The following is a 22,753-nucleotide window of genomic DNA, read 5'->3' on the forward strand; positions in this document are numbered from 1 at the left end:
TCTCTTCTCTTCTCTTCCTTCCCTTCCCTTCCCTTCCCTTCCTTCCTCTTCCTCTTCCTCTTCCTCTTCCTCTTCCCTTCCCTGTCAGTTCCATGACAGACCAGGATAGATAATTGCTAACTTCAGGAAGATAATCAGGGACAGTCCATTAGAAGAACGCCAACCAAGATAAACCTTCTTTAGGAATAAAACACTAATTTGTCTCCAGCGTCTGTTAGCACGCAGATCCAAGCTCTTATGCACATCTCACACCTGCAGCCCATGAAGAGGATCAAGGCCCTCTCCTCCCGAGAAGACCAAGTCTCTCCCTTATCCTCTCCTCCCTGCGTGCCCTAGGATGGAGAAGGGATGGGCCTGGGTCCTCCTCTGGCTGCCCAGCCGGCCTCTGCCCTTCCCCAGCCTCCTCCACCACCTCTGGAGCCCCACTTCCACTCCCTGTCGGCTGTTCCTCCTCTCCCTCAGAGTCAGTCTCCACCAGGGGCATGACACCTCCTCTTCTCTGATGGATGATTCCCCTGCTCATTGGGGCTTCTTCCAGAGATGGGGTGGGGGAGCGGGGGAGGAAGGACTGACCCACCGCCCTCTAAGCATGGTGGACTACAACTCCCAGAGCGCCCAGTGGCCATGCCAGGGTGCAGCAGAGGTGGACAAGGGCCGGGAGGGCAAGGGTCTTCGTCTGGCTTTGTGGGGGGGATGCAGCAAATTTGGACGGAGATCTTAAGGGGTGGGGGTGACCCTTTTGGCTGTCACTCAATACTTCCCTTCAATCTTCAAAGCGGTGCTGGTGGGGGGGGGGGCTGCATTCAGGGGCGGGGAGAGGGACGGGAGGGGGCAGGCCCTCCAATTTTGCCCAAAGCGGAGTTGGCAACGCTATCCTGCAACAAGGAGACGTTCTGTTTTAGGCAGCTCCTGGCAAGTGCCAGGGAAAATCAGCCTCGCCTCCCCCCTCCTCTCTTTCCCCCCCCCTCCGCCCCGCATTGGCTGGCTCCCACCCTGCCCGCCTCCCTGTAGCCCTTATTAAATATACATCGACGGGAATCTATAAATAAATACGGCCCGATCCAATGTTTGAAATGTATACGCCTCCTTAATTTAATGCAATAATTCTTTTTGGCTGGAAAAAGTGACGGCAGCCGAAATTGCTTCCAACTGCCCCTGGTTTAAGAGCTGCCTTTGGTTTTTGTTTTTTTCTTCTTCTTCTCCCCCTGCCTTAAGGGTTTTCCTTTCCTTTGGAGGCTAAACCTCCCACCCACCCCCCCCACCTTGCCCCCCCTCACCTCCCCACGAGATTGGGTTTATGGGGAAGCCTGGGGATTTTTCGCTCGCCGGGAACATGTGGGCCACGAGGGGAGGGACGGCTGGGTGGTGCTGCAGGCAGCTAAGGTGAGTTGGCAAGGTGAGTTGGCAAGAAAGTTCAGGAATTTGGGGTGCTGGGGGAGGGCACCCTAATTTGGCCGCCGATGGCACGAGGCCACCGCCGTGGATTTTATACAGTTCATCCTCAACTTACGGCCACTTATGTGGAGCCCTGGATTTCTGCGGTTCAGGGTTTTTTTTTTACCCCGTTGCATGACTTTTCTCGCCACCGTCATTAAGCGGATCCATGCAGCTGCTCCGTTGTTAAGCGGATCCAGCTTCCCTCATGGATTCTGCTCATCAGAAGGTCACGAAAGGGGGATCGCGTGACATCCCCTCCCCCCCAAAATACTACGACCGTCGTAAATATGAGTCAGTTTTGATCCCCTGACCCCAGAGAGGCTGCCGTGGTCGTAAGTGTGAAAAATGGCCACGGAGACATTTGTTAAGTGAATTTTGCCCCTTTTTAACGACCTTTCTGGCCGCCACTGTCATAAATATGAGTCAGTTGCCACGTGGGATGCTGCAATGGTTGTAAGTGTGAAAGCTGCCATACGTCCCTTTTTTTCAGTGCCGTTGTGACTTTGAATGATCACTAAGCGAACTGTTGTAAGTCAAGGACTACCTGCGTTTATCGCCACAACAGGGCTTGGCAGCCTCATCACTGTCAGGAAATTTCTCCTTAATTCTGGGTTGGTTGGGAGAATCAGCAGGATGGATTTCTGTTTCTCTTACCACCTAAAAGAGACCCACTGACCCAATTTATGTCTCTTCCCAGTCTGCAGATTCAGACCTGCCTTACCCTCCACCTCAGAGGGAACCCAACATCTACATGGTCCCTCAAGGAATTAAGCCAGTTCTCCAGCGTACGGCCATCGAGGTGAGTGCAGAAGACATTGTGACTTGACCATCTCTCAAAAGGTTTTGGGAAGAGAACTGCCCTTTAAAACAAAAAAGGTTTATTAATTTTCTATTGTTTACATTTTGTTAGTGCTTAACCATCGTCTTGTCTGGGTTATTTTATTTGCTTAGCAGTACAGATTACATTCTTAATCTCCACCCCTTTTTTTTCCAACCCCTGGTGGAATAAGTTCCATATTTGATAATATCCTGTATCTTTCTGTGATGACTCAGGGTGGGATACAAAACAAACATAGTCACAGAAAACAGGTGAAGCCCCTTTTATTCCCTTCGGTTTGCTTCCAAGCTCCGAATGATGAAAAAAACTCCCACACAGTTACACGAAGGAGGAAAAAAAGCAACACAAACCGGGCAAGATAAGGGCTGGAGGATGTCTACAAATAACACACACTGGGAAGGACGCCAAACTCAGAGAGGAACTATAAACTAGAGATATTTACACGCTTTGTTTCCAGCATTTGCCAGGACGCAGGTCCAAACTCTTATTCAGTTGTCACACCTGCAGCCCATGAAGAGGATCAAGGCCCTCTCCTCCCGAGGAGACCACGTCTCTCCCTTATCCTCTCCTCCCTGCATGCCCTAGGATGGAGAAGGGATGGGCCTGGGTCCTCCTCTGACTGCTCAGCCGGCCTCTGCCCTTCCCCAGCCTCCTCCACAACCTCCGGAGCCTCACTTCCACTCCCTGTTGGCTGTTCCTCCTCTCCCTCAGAGTCCGTCTCCACCAGGGGCATGACACTTTCTTTCTGTTTAATCTTCAATGTGAGTCTGTCCATTTCTGTACAATCCAGTATCTTCCTAATTATCTCTTGGTCTCATGGTGGTTCTTCATGTTTCCAATATTGTGGAAATATAATCCTCGCTGCTGTTAATTCATGCAATGTTAGATATATATTTTGCTATATATTTCTGGTGCTATAGCTGATAGAAAAAGTTCAGGTTTAAAATCTGCATGTTTTCCTATCATCTTTTCTAACTGCTTGTGTATTTCCCCCCCTCTTTTTTTTTTTTGCTTTAACACAGGTCCACCACATATGGTGATGTGTGCCTGTTTTATGGTTACAGTTCCAACATTTGCTAGACATATTTTTAAACATTTTAGCTAACTTAGAATTGCCCATTTTTGTAAAAGCCGGGAAGGTGCCATTCTGAAAATGAAGTATTTATTTTGTCTAGTCATTTTGCACCCCCTCTTACCAATCAGACCCTTAATGGATCAAAAAACATATATAATAAAATGTTTGCTTTAGGATTAAAATGACACCATCCGATGTGATAATCCTATGTAGGTTGTCCTCAAGATACCACGATAATGAGCCCAGCATTATGGTCATAAATTGTGGCATTCTTTAAGTGGGTCACCATGTGATCATTCCTGGTTTTACTATCTGTCTTGCAACAGTTGTTAAGTGACAACTTCCTCCTCCTCTCTGGAAAACAGAAATATCCTGTGCCTCCACCCACAACCCACACCCAACACAATCTAGCTCTAGCTGAGATGTCCACATCAACATTGTGTTGGTTCTTCAATGGTCAGTTTCGGTTCTTGGTAGATGGTTGGTTTCTCTCTTACTTTTTGGGAGCAGATATTGGCCTGGGGTCTTCGAAACCTGAAGAGTTACCAGTTGGCCAGTGTGACTTCTCCCAGTCTTCTGGTGGAGTGTGGTGGGCAGATGGTCCAGTCAACTGTGATCAAGAACCTGAAGAAGAACCCCAACTTTGACATCTCCGTCCTCTTCATGGAAGTGGTGAGGCAGCTTCCTTCTGCAATCTCTTGTCTCGTATGAGAATTACTCTCTCTTTTCTTCTTTCTTCTTCTTCTTCTTCTTCTTCTTCTTCTTCTTTCTTCTTCTTCTTCTTCTTCTTCTTCTTCTTCTTTCTTCTTCTTCTTTCTTCTTCTTCTTCTTCTTTCTTCTTCTTCTTCCCTTCTTCTTCTTCTTCTTCTTCTTCTTCTTCTTCTTCTTCTTCTTCTTCTTCTTCTTCTTCTTCTTTCTTCTTCTTCTTCTTCTTCTTCTTCTTCTCATACTCATACTCCTCCTTTTCAATTGTTTATTTGTACATTTTCATTTAACATGCATAAGTGCTTTGTGAACAATATATTGTCTCGGTCAATTTGCTTACATAATCATGTTTTTCTAGCTCCTAATTTCTACCTCTATTATCCAACCATTTATAGAACAAATCCCATGTTTGAAGATATTCTGTATCTTCCTTTTCTTTTATCTTTAATGTCAGCCTATTCATTTCTGTGCAATCTAATATTTTTTAAATGACATCTTCTCTTGGTGTTTCATCATTTTTCCAATACTGTGCATATACAATTCTTGCTGCCATCAAACCATGCAATATTAAATACAAATTCCCCTTATTCTATTTTTCTGGTACTATCCCTAACAAAAATATTATTGTCTGGGTTAATTTGCTTACATAATAGTATATAATGTAATAATAATATATTAAACCTAAGACATACATAATAGTATTTTTCCAATTTCTAATTTTTACTTCTATTGTCCAGCCATTGATAAAATAAGTCCCATGTTTGAAAGTATTTTGTATCTTCTTTATCTTTCATCTTTAATGTCAACCTATCCATTTCTGCTAAATCTAGTATTTTTTTAATGACATCTTCTTCTAATGGGTGGTTCCTCATTTTTCCACTGTTGTGCATATGCAATTCTTGCTGCCTTCAAATATATTGAATAAATATTGCCCCCTCTTCTCTCCCTCTCTCTCTCTGCCCCGGGGTGCCAACTGGGCCGGTTCTTCTCCCAGCGCCTGCCAAGGGAAGACCTCTACTGTCCTCCCATCATCATCAAAGTCATTGACAACAGACCCTTTGGCCGCAAACCTGTGGTGGGCCAGTGCACCATCCGATCCCTGGAAACATTCCTCTGTGACCCCTACAAAGAAGACGCGGTATTTCCTGAAACCCACGCAGGTCAGGAGGGGTGGAAGATCTTTGGGTGATCCTAAAAGTGGGTGGCTTTCCTGGGACCAATAAATGACATGTGATATTAGCAAAGGAAGCCTCGTTCTTGAGTGACTTGGTCACTTTGAGACCTGTCATGCCCCTGTCGGAGTCTGAGTCTGAGGAGGAAGCTGAATAGCTGACAGGGAGTGGGAGTGTGGCTCCGTTGGCTGTGGAGGAAACTGGGAAAGGGCAAAGTCCGGCTGGGCAGAGCAGGGGAGAGATAGAACAAGGGAGAGGGAGTTCAGAGGAAGAACCAGGCCCACCGCTTCTTCATCCTAGGGCGTGCAGGGAGGAACGAAGAAGGGAGCAACATGGGTTGCATGGTTTACGGGGGAGGAGAAAACCCTGATTCCCTTCATTAGCCACACCTGGGAATGAGGGTTTAAAAGAGATGCATGCTGAGTGCAGTGGCTGCTGGGAACAAACGTGAGTTTATCTTGTGTTGGCTGCGGTTATCTGCATTTCTGGCATCCTCCCTGGATTGAATGACTGCCACTCCTTCACGTCCGGAATTCCTTCTCTTGCCCTGCCGGACTAATTACCTCATTTTGCCTTGATTGGACTTATAGTTACAGTTTTTGTTGACCACGTTTTGGACTTGATTCTTTGCAGCCAAAGGCTATTCCTAGGAGAGTTTTTCTCCAGCCAGAAGGTAACCAGGACATTGGGAACAAAGTTGGAGATAATAGAGGGACTCCTCCTGATTATCTGACTGTGTTGCCTTTGTGCCATGCCCGTCATCACAGAGACCTGTGGACTTCAAGTTCCAGAATTCCCCAGCCAACTTGGATACTTTAAGACTTGTAGACTTCCAACTCCCAGAGCTTGCTGGGGAATTCCTGGAGTTGGAAGTCCACAAGTCTTAAAGTAGACAAGTTAGCTGAGGAATTTTGGAACTTGAAGTCCAGAGGTCTCAAAGTGGCCAAGTTTGGAGATACCTGTTCTTGAGTATCATCTGAAAGTTTGATTTATGGTCCACTAAAGTCTCTTGACTATGGTGATTTGCTGAAGGTCTGACTACCCATGGACGCCTATCTGTGAGTTTGTTGGTTCGGGGTTGGTTTTATGGTGTCTGTCCTTCTTCTCCAGATGTTATTGAATACAACACCCAGAACAATGATGGATTGGAGAAGATCCATCATGTGGCCTGCTTGATACTTTAATATATCTTGAATCTTCCCAGACAATGTGTCTAAATCACAGTGTCCAAAGTTGTCCCTTTTCCATCTTTTTGGTCTGAAAGACTTCTTTGGAAGACTGCTTAAGCAGCTGTTGAGTGACAGGGATGGTTTGAAAGACACATCGATGAAAGCAAGAACAGTCAACTCCCAAAAACTGAAGCTGTGTTTCTTCCCCTTCATTTGTTACAGATGACATGAGCCTGACCCCAAAAGACGATGTTCTGATTGACATTGATGACAAAGAACCTCTCATCTCGGTCCAGGTAAGACAGCTCAGGTGCTAGAAGAAGGTCATATGGAAAAACAGCATCAAGGAACAGCCTTCAAGGCTAACATGGGTTTGTTGTGGAACTACCTGTGGGGAGAACTCCGTTGAGGCTAGTTGGGGCTGCATCTTGTTGATGGTACAAGCAGGTGCTGATTTGACAGCTGCTGAGGTCAATGAGGAAAAGAGTCTTGAGATGTAGAAATTGGGCATGTGTAGTTTAATGAAGGGGTGGGGGACATGATGGCAGTCTTCCCATATTTAAGGGGTGCCCCAAAGAAGAGGGGGTCCATCTATTTTCCAAAGCACCCGAAGGCAAGATGAAAAACAATGGATGGAAACTAATCAAGGAGAGAAGCAACCTAGAATTAAGGAGACATTTCCTGACAATGAGGACAATTTATCAGTGGAACAGAAGTTCTGGGTGCTCCATCACTGGAGGATTTTAAGAATAGACAAGACAGCCACTTATCTGAAATGGTTTAGGGTCTCCTGCTTGAGCAGGAGGCTGGACTAGAAGACCTTTGAGGTTCTTTCCAACTCTGTTCTTCTGTTATGCACATCTGTGTAGGACAGACTCCACCGAACTTGGAGTCATCACTTGAGACTTCCAAGAAGGACTGCCAGAAATGGTGTAGGGTCTCCTGCTTAGGCGGCGTGTGTGTGTGTGTGTGTGTGTGTGTGTGTGTGTGTGTGTTGGACTAGATGACCTACAAGGTCCCTTCCAACTCTGTTAATCTAATTCATTCTCCAAGAAGCAATGGGTGGAAACTAACCAAGGAGAGAAGCAACCTAGAATTAAGGAGACATTTCCTAACAGTGAGAAACAATGAATCAGTGGAACAACGTTGCCTCCAGAAGTTGTGGATGCTGCAACACTGGGTGTTTTTAAGAAGAGATTGGACAGCCATTTGTCTGAAGTGGTGTAGGGTTTCCTGCCTAAGCAGGGGGTTGGGCTAGAAGACCTCCAAGGTCCCTTCCAACTCTGTTTAGTCTGTTCTATTCTGATTCTATTTCAGCCCGGGTGCTCCTGCTTTTTCTTGCTTTCTCCGACTTTCCCGTTTGGCTCTAAAGTATTAGCCAACCCCCTCCCCACCCCCAAACTCCCCTTCCCCAGTTTTCGTGTCATCTGCAAACTCTGCAGGACCCGCTCCCTGCTGACTAAAATATGTAGAAATCAATGCTCCCGTCCACCTGATACTTCCCCTCGAGCCGAAGAGGAGCCCTTTCGTGAGCATTCTTGAGGTGGGACCGTTCAGTCAACGTAATAATTGATCATTATAATAATTGGATAATTGAGCGAGTTTGGAGGCTGTAATGGGATAATCCTGCCTGTTGTTTGTCTTGGCAACAGGCGGCCCTAAATCTGATCTCAGTCAAAGCCCGTGGTTGCACATGGAGATCCTTGAGAGCTTCTGTTACACAGGATGTCCCCGGTTGATCATCCTTCATTTTGCATCCTCGGTTTCCTGTGACCTCCATTCAGCCTCTCCTTTTGCCTGCAGGAATTTCTCAATTGCAACTCCCCAAATTTTCCAGCCGGCGTGACCAGAGTGTCACGCGGTAGCCGGAGAGACCGCTCGGTTGCAGAAATTCTGCTATAGGTGGTGGGTCCATCAATTGCCAGGGATGAGTCAAGGTTTCTCCCGGATGTCTTTCGGGGCCTTTCTGGTGTGCCTTTGGGTTTCTCCTAAGGGGCCACCTGGCACCTTTTGCCATCGGGGGTAGCATGGAAGAAGGTTTAGAAATAGAAGAGAGCTGGAAGGGATATGGTGGCTCAGGGGCTAAGATGCTGAGCTTGTTGATCAGAAAGGTCGGCAGTTCGGCGGTTCGAATCCCTAGCGCCCCGTCATGGAGTGAGCTCCCGGGACTTGTCCCAGCTTCTGCCAACCTAACAGTTTGAAAGCACATTAAAAAAATGCAAGTAGAAAAATAGGGACCACTTTGGTGGGAAGGGAACAGCGTTCCGTGCGCCTTTGAAGGCTTTGGTCATGCCGGCCACATGACCACGGAGACAACTTCGGACAGCGCTGGTTCTTCTTCTTCGGCTTTGTAACAGAGATGAGCATGTATGTGTGAGGGGAATCTTTGCCTTTACCTTAAAGCTGGAAGGGACCTTGGAGGTCTTCTAGTCCAGCCCCTTTGCTCAAGCAGGAGAACCTATACCATTTCAGACAAATGGTTGTCCAGTCTCTTCTTAAAAGCCTCCAGTGATGTGGCACCCACCACTTCTGGTGGCAGGCTGTTCCACTGGTTAATTGTCCTCACTGTTAGGAAATTCCTCCTTAATTCCAGGTTGCTTCTCTCCTTGATCAGTTTCCAACCATTGTTTCTTGTCCTGACCTTCTGGTGCTTTGGCCATCCTTGTTAGATAACAATATATTTTTTTTAAAATCCCTGTACGTTTGACCTCCTGCAGCTGGATATGAATTTCTAGCTGTTGAAATGCTGGAGAGCTTTCTTTGATGCTGTTAGAGGAGAAACGAGATGGCATTTGTTTTCTGTACGAAAACCTTTCGCTTTTGTGATTGTATTTTCGACTATTTGTCTAACCCTTCGCTAATCAAACATTTTAATTTGTAGCTTGCGGATGGCATGACCAGCCCGGCTTTAATTAACACGCAAACCGCTCGACCCCATCTCCATGTATGTATGGCTTCCTACCTCAACCCCCCCAATTATCTGATATGTTTGCTTGACTTTGGCCTCCCCAGAAAGGCATAACTGGGTGTCCCAGTTTAGATGTTTCTAAGGATCAGTTCAGTGGTGGGATTCAATTATTTTACTACCGGTTCTGTGGGTGTGGTGGGCGTGGCAGGGGAAGGATACTGCAAAATCCCCCTTCCCTCCCCTCCCCACTAACCTGCTTTCCAGCTCCCTTCTCCTGTGCAGGGCAACCAAAGGAGACCCAGCCGATCAGCTGGGACTCAATGGGAGGCAGAGAAGAGATGGGGTTGGCAAGGCCAGTCAGAGGTAGGATTTTCTGGTTCTCCAAACTATTCGAAATTTCCGCTGCCGGTTCTCCAGAACTGATCAGAACCTGCTGAATATCACCTGTGGATCGGTTGCAACTCTGGGTCAGAGAGTACTTTTCCTTAACATCCAGAGGATAACAAAGGAAGGTTATTTGGGAGAGGTACAGCTATGGCTACACGGTTTCCATTTAGCCGAATTAAATAGTCGCCGACACCCAGCAGCAAACTTGCAAGCCGTTCGTTTGGAAGACCGGAAACTCCCCAGTCGGCAGTGACCTCGGTCACGGCTTTTGTGTGTGTGGGATTCTAGCACAAATGCCATTAAACACAATCAAGCTCACTCCTGAAGGAGCTGCTGACAGGGGAGGAAGGTCTGGAACGGATGCTCAGCTGGGAACCGAGTCTGGTTTTTTGTTTTTTGTTTGCCAAGGGGTTTTGCAGAGCAAAAGCAGAGCTGCCAGCTGCGGGTGGCAGAGGAAGGCCGACAGCTGCCACGGGGGGAGAATTTAGGTTGAAACGTTTAGGATCAGGGCACAGGGGCGGTTTGCAGGGGTTTGGGAAAGCCCCTAGCTAAGCAGGGGTGGGATTCAAAAAATTTAAAAACTGGTTCTGTGGGCGTGGCTTAGTTGGTGGGCGTGGCTTGGTGGTCATGTTGTTGGCTGGGCGTGGCCAAGTCAATATCGCTCACATCGAGGCACGCATCTCCTCGCCTGGCCTCTCATGACTGTGGGGAATGCTGCAACAGTCGTAAGGGTGAAAAATGGTCACAAGTCGCTTTTTTCAGTGCCATTGTAACTTTGAATGGTCACTCCACACAAGCAAAGTACCAGCAAAGGGGAAAAAAAAACTCCAGAAACATTCCTGAGTCAGGAAGTCTAGTCCTGCCAAGAATGTAATAAGGGTTAACGGAGAGGCAGTTTCTGTAAGCAACACCAGAACGTTTCCTTCCTGCTTTCCTTACAGGATTAGACCAGTAATTTCTTCTAAGAACCGGTTCTCCGAACTGCTTAGAATGTTAACAACCGGTTCTAGTGAATAGGTGCGAACTGGTAGAATCCCACCCCTGTAGCTAAGATTCTGTGCAGTTTGGAGAACCCCCAAATCCCACTCCTGGGTGGCCCCGTCCACCCCTCCCCTCCCCTCCCCTCCCCTCCCCTCCCAGGAATATCCACATGGCCCATTTTGGATGCACATAAGTGCAGGGCATGTGCAGAGGCTCAGAGAGGGCGAAAAACAGTCCTCCTGGAAGTTTGGGAAGGCTGGAAATGGGCCTGTTTCTGGCTTTCAGAGAGCCTCCGGAGCCCGAGGAGGCTATTTTCACCCCCCCCCCTGGAGGCTCAAGAAAAGCCTCCAGAGCCTTGGGAAGGCAAAATGCCCCACCCCTGCTGTGATGCAGGAGGCTGACTAGGCCACGCCCACCCTGGCCACGCCCACCCAGCAACCAGGCAGGTTCCCCCTTGCTAAAAAATTGTGAAGCCCACCCCTGATCGGGTGTATGGCTCACAATGGGAACCTTGAGGCATCGGGAGTGCAGCTGCGCGATCCAGCCCTCAGTCTGGATCTGGGTCCCATGGTTTGCAAAGAGTCATGGCTCACCTCCTGGAGTTGTGGATGCCCCATCTCTTTTCGAGAAGAGATTGGGCAACCATTGGTCCCAGATGGCATGAGGTCTGTTGCCTTGGTTTTTACTTTACTTTATTGGCATTGCACCTCGTACAACGAAATTAAATACCATCTTCAGTGTACATGATGACTATGAAAACAAAAACAGACAACGTCCTTCACATTCTATATACATTGAATTTCAAACCTTTGATATTGCATTAATATTGCACTATACAGTAGAATTCAATAGAGCTACTGCCCTGGGATAGAAGCTGTTTTTCAGCCTGTTTGCCCTTGTTTCTATTATTATCCTGTACCGTCTGCCAGATGGTAATAGTTCAAAAAAAGGGTGCCCAGGATGAGATGGATCTTTGAGGATGTTTTGAACTTTCTTAAGGCAGCGGGAGCTATAAAGCTCTTCCAAAGAGGGGAGAGGGCAACCCATGATCTTCTGGGCAATGACGTTAACCCTCTGGAGCGCTGTCCTATCTGCCCCTGTGCAATTGGCAAACCATCCAGAGGTGCAGTAAGTTAAGATACTCTCGATGGTGCAGCAGTAGAAGGTCACCAGCAGTTTTTCATTCAGTTGTTGGGCAGAGCAGGGTTGGACTAGAAGACCTCTGAGGTCCCATCCAGCTCTAAGAAACTAGGTTCTGGGTGGTGGACAGCATCTGAGGGTCTTGCTCCGTGGAGCTGAGCCTTTGGTGGCCTCACCCAAAGGGATCTTAGCCCAGGCCTTGTGCTTATTGTGTAGAGATAGCCCTTGACGTAAGACCAAAATTGAGCTCCGAAGTTCTGTGGTTAAGTGAGACATTTCTTAAGGGAGACTTGACCCATTTTTTAATGATCTTTCCTGCCCCCATGTTTAAGTGAATCGCCGCAGTTGTTAAGTTAGCCCCCTTGGTTGTTAAGTGAATCTGGCTTCCAGGTTGGCTTGGCTTGTCAGAAGGTCGCAAAAGGGGATCACCGGGACACCATCAAAAATATGAATCGGTGGCCAAGTGCCTGAATTTTGATCACACGACATGGTCCTAATGGTGGAAAACGGTCACAAGCAGAAGTGGGATTCAATTTTTTTTTACTACCGGTTCTGTGGGCGTGGCTTGGGCGTGGCTTGGGCGTGGCTTGGTGGACATGGCAGGGGAAGGATACTGTAAAATTCCCCTTCCCTTCCTACCCCACTAATCTGCTTTTCAGCTCCCTTCTCCTGTGCAGGCACAACCAAAGGAGACCCAGCCGATCAGCTGGGATTCAGGAGGCAGAGAATAGTGGGGGTTGGTGGGGCCAGTCAGGGGTGGGATTCTACCAGTTCACACCAATTCGCTAGAACCGGTTGTTAACATTCTAAGCAGTTCGGAGAACCGGTTGTTAGAAGAAATTATTGGCCTAATCCTGTAAGGAAGGCAGGAAGGAAACATTCTGGTGTTGCTTACAGAAACTGCCTCTCCGTTAACCCTTATTACATTCTTGGCAAGACTAGACTTCCTGTCTCAGGAATGTTTCTGGAGTTTTTTTCCCCCTCCTTTGCTGGTACTTTGCTTGTGTGGAGCGACCATTCAAAGTTACAATGGCACTGAAAAAGTGACTTATGACCATTTTTCACACTTACGACTGTTGCAGCATCCCCACAGTCATGAGAGGCCAGGCGAGGAGATGCGTGCCTTGATGTGAGTGATACTGAGTTGGCCACACCCAGCGAACAACATGACCACCAAGCCACGTCCACCCAGTCACATGACCACCAAGCCATGCCCACCACCTAAGCCACGCCCACAGAACCGGTTCTTAAAAAATTGAATCCCACCCCTGGGCCAGTGAGAGTTAGGATTGGCCGGTTCTCTGAACTACTCAAAATTCCTGCTGCTGGTTCTCCAGAACTGGTCAGAACCTGCTGAATCCCACCTCTGGGATGGGTGGATGGCTGCCTGGCTTCCTCCTGCTGAGTTCCTGTTTCTTGGTATATAAAGAGGGCTGAATGTTGTAGGTCAGCTTGTCACACCTGGGCTGTATTCACAAAGATGTGGTTGAATTTGCATTGCACACTAAGCCCCGGTAGGATTTTTGTGGTTTAGCAGGTGGGGTGAGTGCAGCCTGAGTCAAGTCTAGGAAACAGGGTGTTTTAGTAAAGGGGCTAGATTTTGTGGGTGTGACTTGGTGGGCGTGACAATGGAAGGATATACTGCAAAATCCCCATTCCCTCCCTACCCCACTAACCTGCTTTCCAGCTCCCTTCTCCTGTGCAGGGCAACCAAAGGAGACCCAGCCAATCAGCTGGGACTCAATGGGAGGCAGAGGAGAGATGGGGTTGGTGGGGACAGTCAGAGGAGGGATTGGCCAGTTGTCCCAACTACTCTAAATTTCTCCGGAACTGGTCAGAACCAGCTGAATACTACCTCTGGCCATAAGTCACTTTTTTTCAGTGCCATTGTAACTTTGAACAGTCAGCAAATGAACTGTGGTAAGTCGAGGACAAACCTGTACAGTGACGGAGGACCAGCGTGACTGAGGGATGAAGGCCCAGGAAAGTGACTTTGGGCCAATCATTATGTCTTAAGCATATGACTGAGGAACAAAATAAAGGGATGTTCTCCCCACGCAAGGCACTTTGAGTTTCCGGAGAACAGGTGTGACACACATCTAACAAGCAGACATTGGTAGGGGAATACTAAGGGCTGCCTCATAGATTAATTAGGGTGCTGGGAGGTATGGACATCTGTGGGAGGCGTCCCAAAAGTGGGTTTCCAGGAGTCAAATGGACTTTCTTTCTTTTTCCTTGAAAAGGTTTCACTTCTCATCCAAGAGGCTTCTTTCGTTCTATCTCATTAGAGTTAGAACTTCAGTTAGAGCTGAAGAAGCTTCTTGGATGAGAATAGAGAATAGAATAGAATTCTTTTATTGGCCAAGTGTGATTGGACACACAAGGAATTGGTCTTGGTGGAAATGCTCTCAGTGTACATAAAAGAAAAGATACATTAGTCAAGAGTCAAGAATCATCAGGTACATGACTTAATAATAGTCATAGGGTTATATAGTCATGGGGTATATAGTAAATAGAATATAGTCATAGGGTACAATAAGCAATCAAATCATACTAGGAAACAGTCAATATAAATCGTAAGGATACAAGAGACAAAGTTACAGCCATACAGTCACAAGTGGGAGGGGATGATGAGAAGGAGTGATGAGAAGATGAATAGTAATAGTAGTGCACACTTTGTAAATAGTTGGGCAGTGTTGAGGGAATTATTTGTTTAGCAGAGTGATGGTGTTCGGGGAAAAATGGTCCTTGTGTCTAGTTGTTCTGGTGTGCAGGGCTCTATAGCGTCGTTTTGAGGGAAGGAGTTGAAACAGTTTATGTCCAGGATGTGAGGGGTCTGTAGATATTTTCACAGCTCTCTTTTTGACTCGTGCAGGATACAGGTCCTCGATGGAAGGCAGGTTGGTAGTAATTGTTTCTTCTGAAGTCCTAATTACTCTCTGAAGTCTGTGTCTGCCCTGTTGGGTTGCAGAACCAAACCAGACAGAGATAGAGGTGCCGATGACAGACTCCGTCATTCCTCTGTAGAAGCAAAACCTTTTCAAGGAAAACAACCAAGGAAGTCCAGTTGCCTTTGAGAAAAGCACCTTTGGGACAACTGTGACCTGGATGGTGGAGAAGCCCCACAGACTGGGTGTGGGTTCCTTTTGTGTGCATACGAATGGCCACCTGGACTCCTGGTAAGAGGCAAGCCAGATAGTTGGGGCCAGTAGGACGACGCAACCAAGCCAAGGAGCGTTTCTTCGCTCTTGACTGCTTGATGGGAAGAGAAAACAGACTTCAGAGCTCCAGGGGCTGAGAAGCAGCCAGAACAAGCCATGGTTGCTGTAGCCAGATGTCAAGATTGCATGTCAGAATGGCAGAACTGGAAGGGAGTGACCGAGGGGAAGGTGGAAATGCCAACGGCTGGAGAAACGCAGAGATTCCTCTTTGTTAGTCAACCATGAGAAAGAACTCAGCTTGAAAAATCAAAACAATCTCAAGGAAGGTAAAAATAAGAGGAAGACAAAAAGAAAAAAAGAAAAATATTTGCAGCTCAGGGTTGAACTGTGGGCCCCTGGGTGCTCTCTGAGCTTGGTGGTTTTCTTGAAGACATTTCATCCCGAAGGTGCTTTTTTTTTTAAGGAGGCAACTGGACTTTCTGGTTCTTTCTTTGAAGACATTTTGCTTCTCAGCCAAGAAGCTTCTTCAGCTCTGACAGGATAGTGTGGGGGGGGGGGGGGAGGATTTATTTTCCTTGCAGACAGCGGGTCATTGGCATCTTTTATAGAGGGTCCTTGAGGCCACTTGGAGGTGCTTCAAAAAAATTTGCAGGCTGCAGGAACCATTCGCGCTGCTCAGGTGACCCTGAGGACACAGATAAACCTCCAAGCAGCCTCAATGACCCTCTAAAAGGATGCAAATGAACAGCTGTCTGCAAGGAATATCAATCCTTCCCTTCCCCACCATCCGGTCAGAGCTGAAGAAGCTTCTTGGATGAGAAGGGAAACCTCTTCAAAGAAAAAACAAGAAAGTCCAGTTGCCTCCTGAAATTTAAAAGCACCTTTGGGAGAACCATGAGCTGGGTGACTGAGAATCTCTACAGATCATCAGTGCTAGAAGGAGTTTGCAAGGAGGAGGAGGAGGAGGAGGAGGAGGAGGAAAAGAACTGTCGGGTCCTTGACGCTCTCTGAGCTTGGTGGTTTTCTGGCAGACGTTTCATGACCAAACTTGGTGACATTATCAGTGCTTAAAGGAGTGGGGTTTAAGGAGGAGGAGTGTGGGGTCCTTGGTGCTTTCTGAGTTTGGTGGTTTCCTTGCAGACGTTTCATGACCCAGCTAGGTAACATCATCAGTGCTAGAAGGGAGTGGGGTTTGCTGTCATTTATATACAGTGCCTTGCCCTGTGGGTGTGATGGAGTGTTCCAGTGATGTTATGGGTTGTCCCAGAGATGTCATGAGGTGTTCCAGTGGTGAAGGGATGCCCCAGTTGAATTCATAACTGGGATTTGTTGGCCAGACTTCCTGCCACCTTACGGATGAGATGATCGGTTGGGTGTTGGCTTGGTACATTGTGTGAATGCAACCACCCATGTTTGTAAGCCATGATTTACAAGTCAGGGGACAGTGTGGTTTCAACCCGTTGGGACTGGCTTCATAAGCCTGGTTTGTTTGTATACCTGAAGCTCTCTTCAGAAACCCTCCCGCCCCTCAATTCTTCCAAGCGGAACACCTTTCTTAATGAACTGGGGAGAAAAAAATTGGAAGAATAATCTTGTTCATGTCAGAAGACTAATCGAGGAGACAAGCAACCTGGAAGTAAGAAGAAACTTCCTGAGGTGGAACGGGCTGCCTTCAGACCTTGTCGGTGCTCCATCACTGGAGGTTTTGAAGAAGAGAATTGGACAGCCGTTTGTCTGAAACCGTATAGGCAGGGCTGGGATTCTACCGGTTCGGACCGGTTTGGGCGAACCGGATGTCAAAGTTACAGCTGGTTCACCGAACCGGTATTTCGGCTGGCCCCGCCCCTCCTTCCCCCTCCCTCCCAGGAATCTCCATGTGGCCCATTTTCGATGGAGGTAAGTACAGGGTCCGTGTGGAGGCTCTGAGAGGGGGGGAAAAATGGGCCTTCTGGGAAAGTCTGGAAACGGGTCTGTTTCCGGCTTCTGGAAGGCCTCCAGAGCCTGTGGGGAAGCCGTTTTCACCCTCCCAGAGGCCTGGGGGAGGCCTCTGGACCCTTGGGAGGGTGAAAAATGCCCTTCCCAGAAAAACCGGAAGTGGAAAAATGGGCCTATTTCCAGCTTCTGGTGGGCCTCCGGAGGCCATTTTGGGCCTCTGGACCCTTGGGAGGGCAAAAAATGGCTTCCCTGGGCTCTGGAGGCCCTCCGGAAGCCGGAAACAGGAAGTTCTGCTAGGCCCCGCCCACCATAGCCCCGCCCACCCAGCAACCGGGCAGCGAACCGGTTGCTGGGATTTTTGAATCCCACCCCTGCGTATAGGTTCTCCTGCTTGAGCAGGGGGTTGGACTAGAAGACCTCTAAGGTCCCTTCCGGCTCTATTCCGATTGATTGATTGACTTTGGGAGGAGGCTTTCCCTTCAGTTGAAGATTCCGGAGGGGTGTTTTTTTTGCATGGCGGATCCTGCCAGACCTTCTGCTGTCTCTAACACAAATAAGCCATTAAGCAACAAGTTAGCGCGAGAAACCTGAGCCAGAAACCAGGCAAGCCGAAATCTGTAAACTATTTGGAGTAATTGGTTATTTGCTGTGCTTGCTAGTCTCCCATCGGAGAGGGATATTTTATGGCCTCTCCAGTTACTCTTCCCTGGAATAGTCACCGGGATCGGGTGTCTCCAGCTGAAGCTGGATAGCTGATACCCAGGGCCGAGAGAGTGGGATGGCAGCCTCACATTCCTGCGGTGGCCTCCCGTGGATGTAACCACATCGGGGCTCCCTGTGTGGGGTGGAGCTGCCAAGGCCGGGCTCCCGAACCACAGAAGGATCCTTCTGCCAAGCGTTGTCGCTTGAAGCCCTCAGCTAAATGGGATGGATGCGAGATGTTTTATACAAGGCCATGTCCGTTGAGATGTTTCTCCAAGAGCGGAAAGGCATCAAGACAGCTTCTTGGCTTGTCCCCTTGCTAGTCTGGAGTAGAAGACCTCCAAGGTTCCTTCCAACTTCTGTTATTCCGCTATAGTCCTCTTGACGTCCCCCTCAACATGGACGAATCGGGGAGGCAAGGAGGTGTCATCCTAGTTGGGTTGGGTCCCTGGGGATGGCATGGACCAGAGGTGATATTCAGCTGGTTCGGACCAGTTCTGGAGAACCGGTAGCAGAAATTTGGAGTAGTTTGGAGAACCGGCCAATCCCACCTCTGACTGGCCCCATGAACCCCATCTCTTCTCTGGCTCCCATTGTGTCCCAGCTGATTGGCTGGGTCTCCTTTGGTTGCCCTGCACAGGAGAAGGGAGCTGGAAAGCAGGTTAGTGGGGTGGGGAGGGAAGGGGGATTTTGAAGCATCCTTCCCCTGCCACGCCCACCAAGCCACACCCACAGAAAAAGTTTTTGAATTCCACCACTGGCATGGACTACCTTGATTTGTCCCCAGAAAAAACGTGTATGGCTTCCAAGGACATTCCAGTCCTGCCCTTGAACTGTTGTTTCCTTTTGTCAACCTTAGCAAGCATGATTGAGTTTTTCTTGGTCTAACAGTCATTCCTGCATTTCTCCACGGGAATAGTTGCCGTGAAATATTAACCGGCTTCCCTTTGAGCCTCCAATCTTCCCCCTTCTTCATCGCGGGAGGGCCCTCCGCTTCCATCCAACCAGGTTTCATCGTTGATTTAGGGAGTTGGGGTGGTCTTAATGTCCCTCCGCGAAGTTGGATTGTCTCCTTCTACCATGTATCTCTGGAGGAGCACCCGAAGACACTAAGCCAGCATCTTCAGAAAGCAGCTTGATGGTTGAACCATTGTCAGAGATGTCTGGAGGGGGGGTTAGTTTCCACCCAATTGAGCTCCACAGTTCATGGTGGGGTGGTCTCTGCATCCCTCTGTCAAGTTGGATGGCGTGGTTCTGCCACATATCTCTGGCGAATGGTCCAACCTGCAGCTGATTTCTGAAGGTGCTGGCTTGGTGTCTCTGTGTGTGACGTGATTGGCCTCCAAGAAGGAAGCCCTTGGACGATCTGGAACTTAGATCGCCTGCGGTCCGATCTAAGCATAGGACACAAAATTGCACCCCATTTTTCCCCTTCCTCTCGGCAACCTCGTTCCAGAAACCAGCACAAAGTTCCCCGCCCACAAAGTATATTGACTGTTTCCTAGTATGATTTGATTGCTTATTGTACCCAATGGCTATTATTAAATATTGTACCTCATGATTCTTGACTCTTGATGAATGTATCTTTTCTTTTATGTACACTGAGAGCATTTGCACCAAGACAAATTCCTTGTGTGTCCAATCACATTTGGCCAATAAAGAATTCTATTCTATTCTATTCTATTCTATTCTATTCTATTCTATTCTATTCTATTCTATTCTATTCTATTCTATTCTATTCTATTCTATTCTACATTCCAATATTTATTCTATTCTATTTTCAAATTCTATTCTGTTCTATACTATTCTATATTCTCTTCTATATTCTCTTCTCTTCTCTTCTCTTCTCTTCTCTTCTCTTCTCTTCTCTTCTCTTCTCTTCTCTTCTCTTCTCTTCTCTTCTCTTCTCTTCTCTTCTCTTCCCTTCCATTCCCTTCCATTCCATTCCATTCCATTCTAAAGCATCAAATTCCAGAAGGGGCTTTCTTGATCATGTGGCACCTCCAAAATGTCATCAGAAAGCCATTTCGGCCGGAGAGGAGTTTTCTGGATGAAAAACAGAGACCTGGGGAAAGAAAGTGGAAATGCGTGTCGTTTTTTTTTCTGGGAAGAAATGGGAGGGGGCAGAGAGTCAGGTTGGGTGCCCCCTCCCCCCCCCCAGAAGATGACTGAAGTAGGAATGTTGCAGGGCTGGCTTGCAGTCAAACTCTATAAACCCAGAATTGTGGCTTCTTGATGAGCTTAGCATGATGGAATTTTGTGGAATTCTAAAATGAGTCATTTATTGGCGGAGGAATGTTTCGCGAGATACAAATTGCCCCTTTGTGGTTTCAATCAATTTCGGAAGAGTTAGCTATTTAAAAAGAAGGGGGGGGTTATAAAGGAAAGGCTTGCTTTCTGCTGAGTGGGTCTCCAGGGCACCTTGATCATTCCCAGCTCCTTCTGACTCCGAGGGGTCCTTGGTCCTCTACGGGCTTGGCTGTTTCCTTGAAGGCGTTTCATGACCCAACTAGGCAACATCATCAGTGCCAGAAGGGGGCAGAGTTTGAAGAGAGGAGGAAGAGGAGGAGGAAGAGGACTGCGGGGCCCATGGTGCTTTCTGAACTTAGTTGTTTTCTTGCAGACGTTTCATGACCCAACTAGGTAGCATCATCAGTTGTAGAAGGTGGTAGGGTTTGAAGAGAGGAGGAGGAGGAGGAGGAGGAGGAAGAAGAGGAGGAGGAAGAGGACTGCGGGGCCCATGGTGCTTTCTGAACTTAGTTGTTTTCTTGCAGACATTTCATGACCCAACTAGGCAACATCATCAGTGCTAGAAGGGGGCAGGGTTTGAAGAGAGGAGGAGGAGGAGGAGGACTGTGGGGCCCATGGTGCTTTCTGAACTTAGTTGTTTTCTTGCAGACATTTCATGACCCAACTAGGTAGCATCATCAGTTGTAGAAGGTGGTAGGGTTTGAAGAGAGGAGGAGGAGGAGGAGGACTGCGGGGCCCATGGTGCTTTCTGAACTTAGTTGTTTTCTTGCAGACGTTTCATGACCCAACTAGGTAGCATCATCAGTTGTAGAAGGTGGTAGGGTTTGAAGAGAGGAGGAGGAGGAGGAGGAGGACTGTGGGGCCCATGGTGCTTTCTGAACTTAGTTGTTTTCTTGCAGACGTTTCATGACCCAACTAGGCAACATCATCAGTTGTAGAAGGTGGTAGGGTTTGAAGAGAGGAGGAGGAGGAGGAGGATTGTAGCGCCCATGCTGCTTTTCTGAACTTAGTTGTTTTCTTGCAGACATTTCATGACCCAACTAGGTAGCATCATCAGTTGTAGAAGGTGGTAGGGTTTGAAGAGAGGAGGAGGAGGACTGCGGGGCCCATGGTGCTTTCTGAACTTAGTTGTTTTCTTGCAGACATTTCATGACCCAACTAGGTAGCATCATCAGTTGTAGAAGGTGGTAGGGTTTGAAAAGAGGAGGAGGAGGAGGAGGACTGTAGGGCCCATGGTGCTTTCTGAACTTAGTTGTTTTCTTGCAGACGTTTCATGACCCAACTAGGTAGCATCATCAGTTGTAGAAGGTGGTAGGGTTTGAAGAGAGGAGGAGGAGGAGGAGGAGGAGGAGGAGGAGGAGGAGGAGGAGGAGGAGGAGGACTGTGGGGCCCATGGTGCTTTCTGAACTTAGTTGTTTTCTTGCAGACGTTTCATGACCCAACTAGGTAACATCATCAGTGCTAGAAAGGAATCAGGTTTTAAGAGGAGGGAGGGGGGCTGTGGGGTCATTGGTGCCCAACTATATAACATCATCAGTGCTAGTAGGGAGTGGGGTCTTCTCTCAATTTATATTCTAGTGGCTTGCCCTGTCAGTGTTGGTAGGATGAGCAAATCACTAGAATATAAATTGATAGTAGATCCCACTCCCTACTAGCACTGATGATGTTATATAGTTGGGTCATGAAAGGCCTGCAAGGAAACAACCCAGCTCGGAGAGCGCCTCACACCCCTAGTTTTAACCCTGGGCTACAAATATTTTCCTTTATTCTGACTCTCCCTTCAAGCCCAGCCTGGCCCTTAAGCCAGAGATGCACCATGAGATATGGCCTCTTTAGGATGCCCTGCTGATATTCTGCCAATCCAACATGATCTGTCCCTTCTGACTTTTATAAAACATGAGAATCTCACCTCTTCGGGTGTCAAGTCCATTGTTTCCCAACCTGGATTGCCTCATCTATGATAGAGGCCATCTTCCATCATCGCCAGCCAGCATAGGCGCCGTTGTGGAGTTATAGGATTTGACTTTTAAAACATCCGGAAGGCACAGCTTGGAAAAAGCTGAGCCACGCTTTGAAGCCTTGGTTGAAATGCTCCATGTGCTGTAGAGCAGATGGTCTTGGATGGTCTCGGGATAATAACTGAGGTGTTGGGTCCTGTTTCATTTCCAGGAAGAAGAGTTCATCGACTGGTGGAGCAAATTCTACGCGTCCACGGGTGAGCGGGAGAAATGTGGCACCTATCTGGAGAAAGGCTTTGACACCCTCAAGGTAAAACCTTGGATAGCACCTGTGGTGTGCGTGTGTGAGAGGGGGAGGGGAGAAAGAAGGAGAGAGGCGGAGAAAAAAAAGAGTAAGAGAGAGAAAGTTGGGAGGAAAGAGGAAGAGAGATAGAGAAAGGGAGAAAGAGAGAGAGAAGAGAGGGAGGGAGAAAGAGAGGAAGAGAGAGAAGGAGAAAGAGAGAGAGTGAGAGTGAGAAAGAGGAAGAGAGAGAAAAGGAGAAAGAGAGAGAGAAGAGAGGGAGGGAGAAAGAGAGGAAGAGAGAGAAGGAGAAAGAGAGAGTGAGAAAGAGGAAGAGAGAGAAAAGGAGAAAGAGAGAGAAGAGGGAGGGAGAAAGAAGAAGAGAGAGAAGGAGAAAGAGAGAAGAGAAAGAGAGAAGGAGAGAGAGAAAGGGAAAAGAGAGGAAGAGAGATAGAGAAAGGGAGAAAGAGAGAGAGGAAAGAGAGGGAGTGTTAGGTATAACATTGATACCAAATATGGTTTGGGTGAATAAATATATAAAACTTAGATATCATGGTTTAAGTGCTTATCACTTTAAGCACAATGCAGCAGGCAATTAGCCGATTAAGGGTGCGGTTAGAAGTTACAATATAAGGAAGCATTAGAAGCTGGAAAG

General features: G+C 47.8%; 1 protein-coding gene across 1 annotated transcript in view; it reads left to right on the top strand.

Moving 5' to 3' along the window:
* The window catches only part of DYSF (dysferlin), a 178,004-nt gene that overhangs the window by 112,308 nt on the left and 42,943 nt on the right, over positions 1-22,753 (top strand). Inside the window, 6 exon segments of the mRNA XM_087965743.1 lie at positions 2,135-2,236; positions 3,861-4,022; positions 5,050-5,215; positions 6,619-6,692; positions 9,278-9,340; positions 22,030-22,128. Coding sequence (XP_087821869.1) covers positions 2,135-2,236; positions 3,861-4,022; positions 5,050-5,215; positions 6,619-6,692; positions 9,278-9,340; positions 22,030-22,128 — 666 coding nt within the window.

The sequence above is a fragment of the Notechis scutatus genome, chromosome 4 (assembly GCF_049901735.1).
Source record: "Notechis scutatus isolate UNSWTSFEM ecotype Mainland chromosome 4, rNotScu1.2, whole genome shotgun sequence".
Taxonomy (NCBI): domain Eukaryota; kingdom Metazoa; phylum Chordata; class Lepidosauria; order Squamata; family Elapidae; genus Notechis; species Notechis scutatus.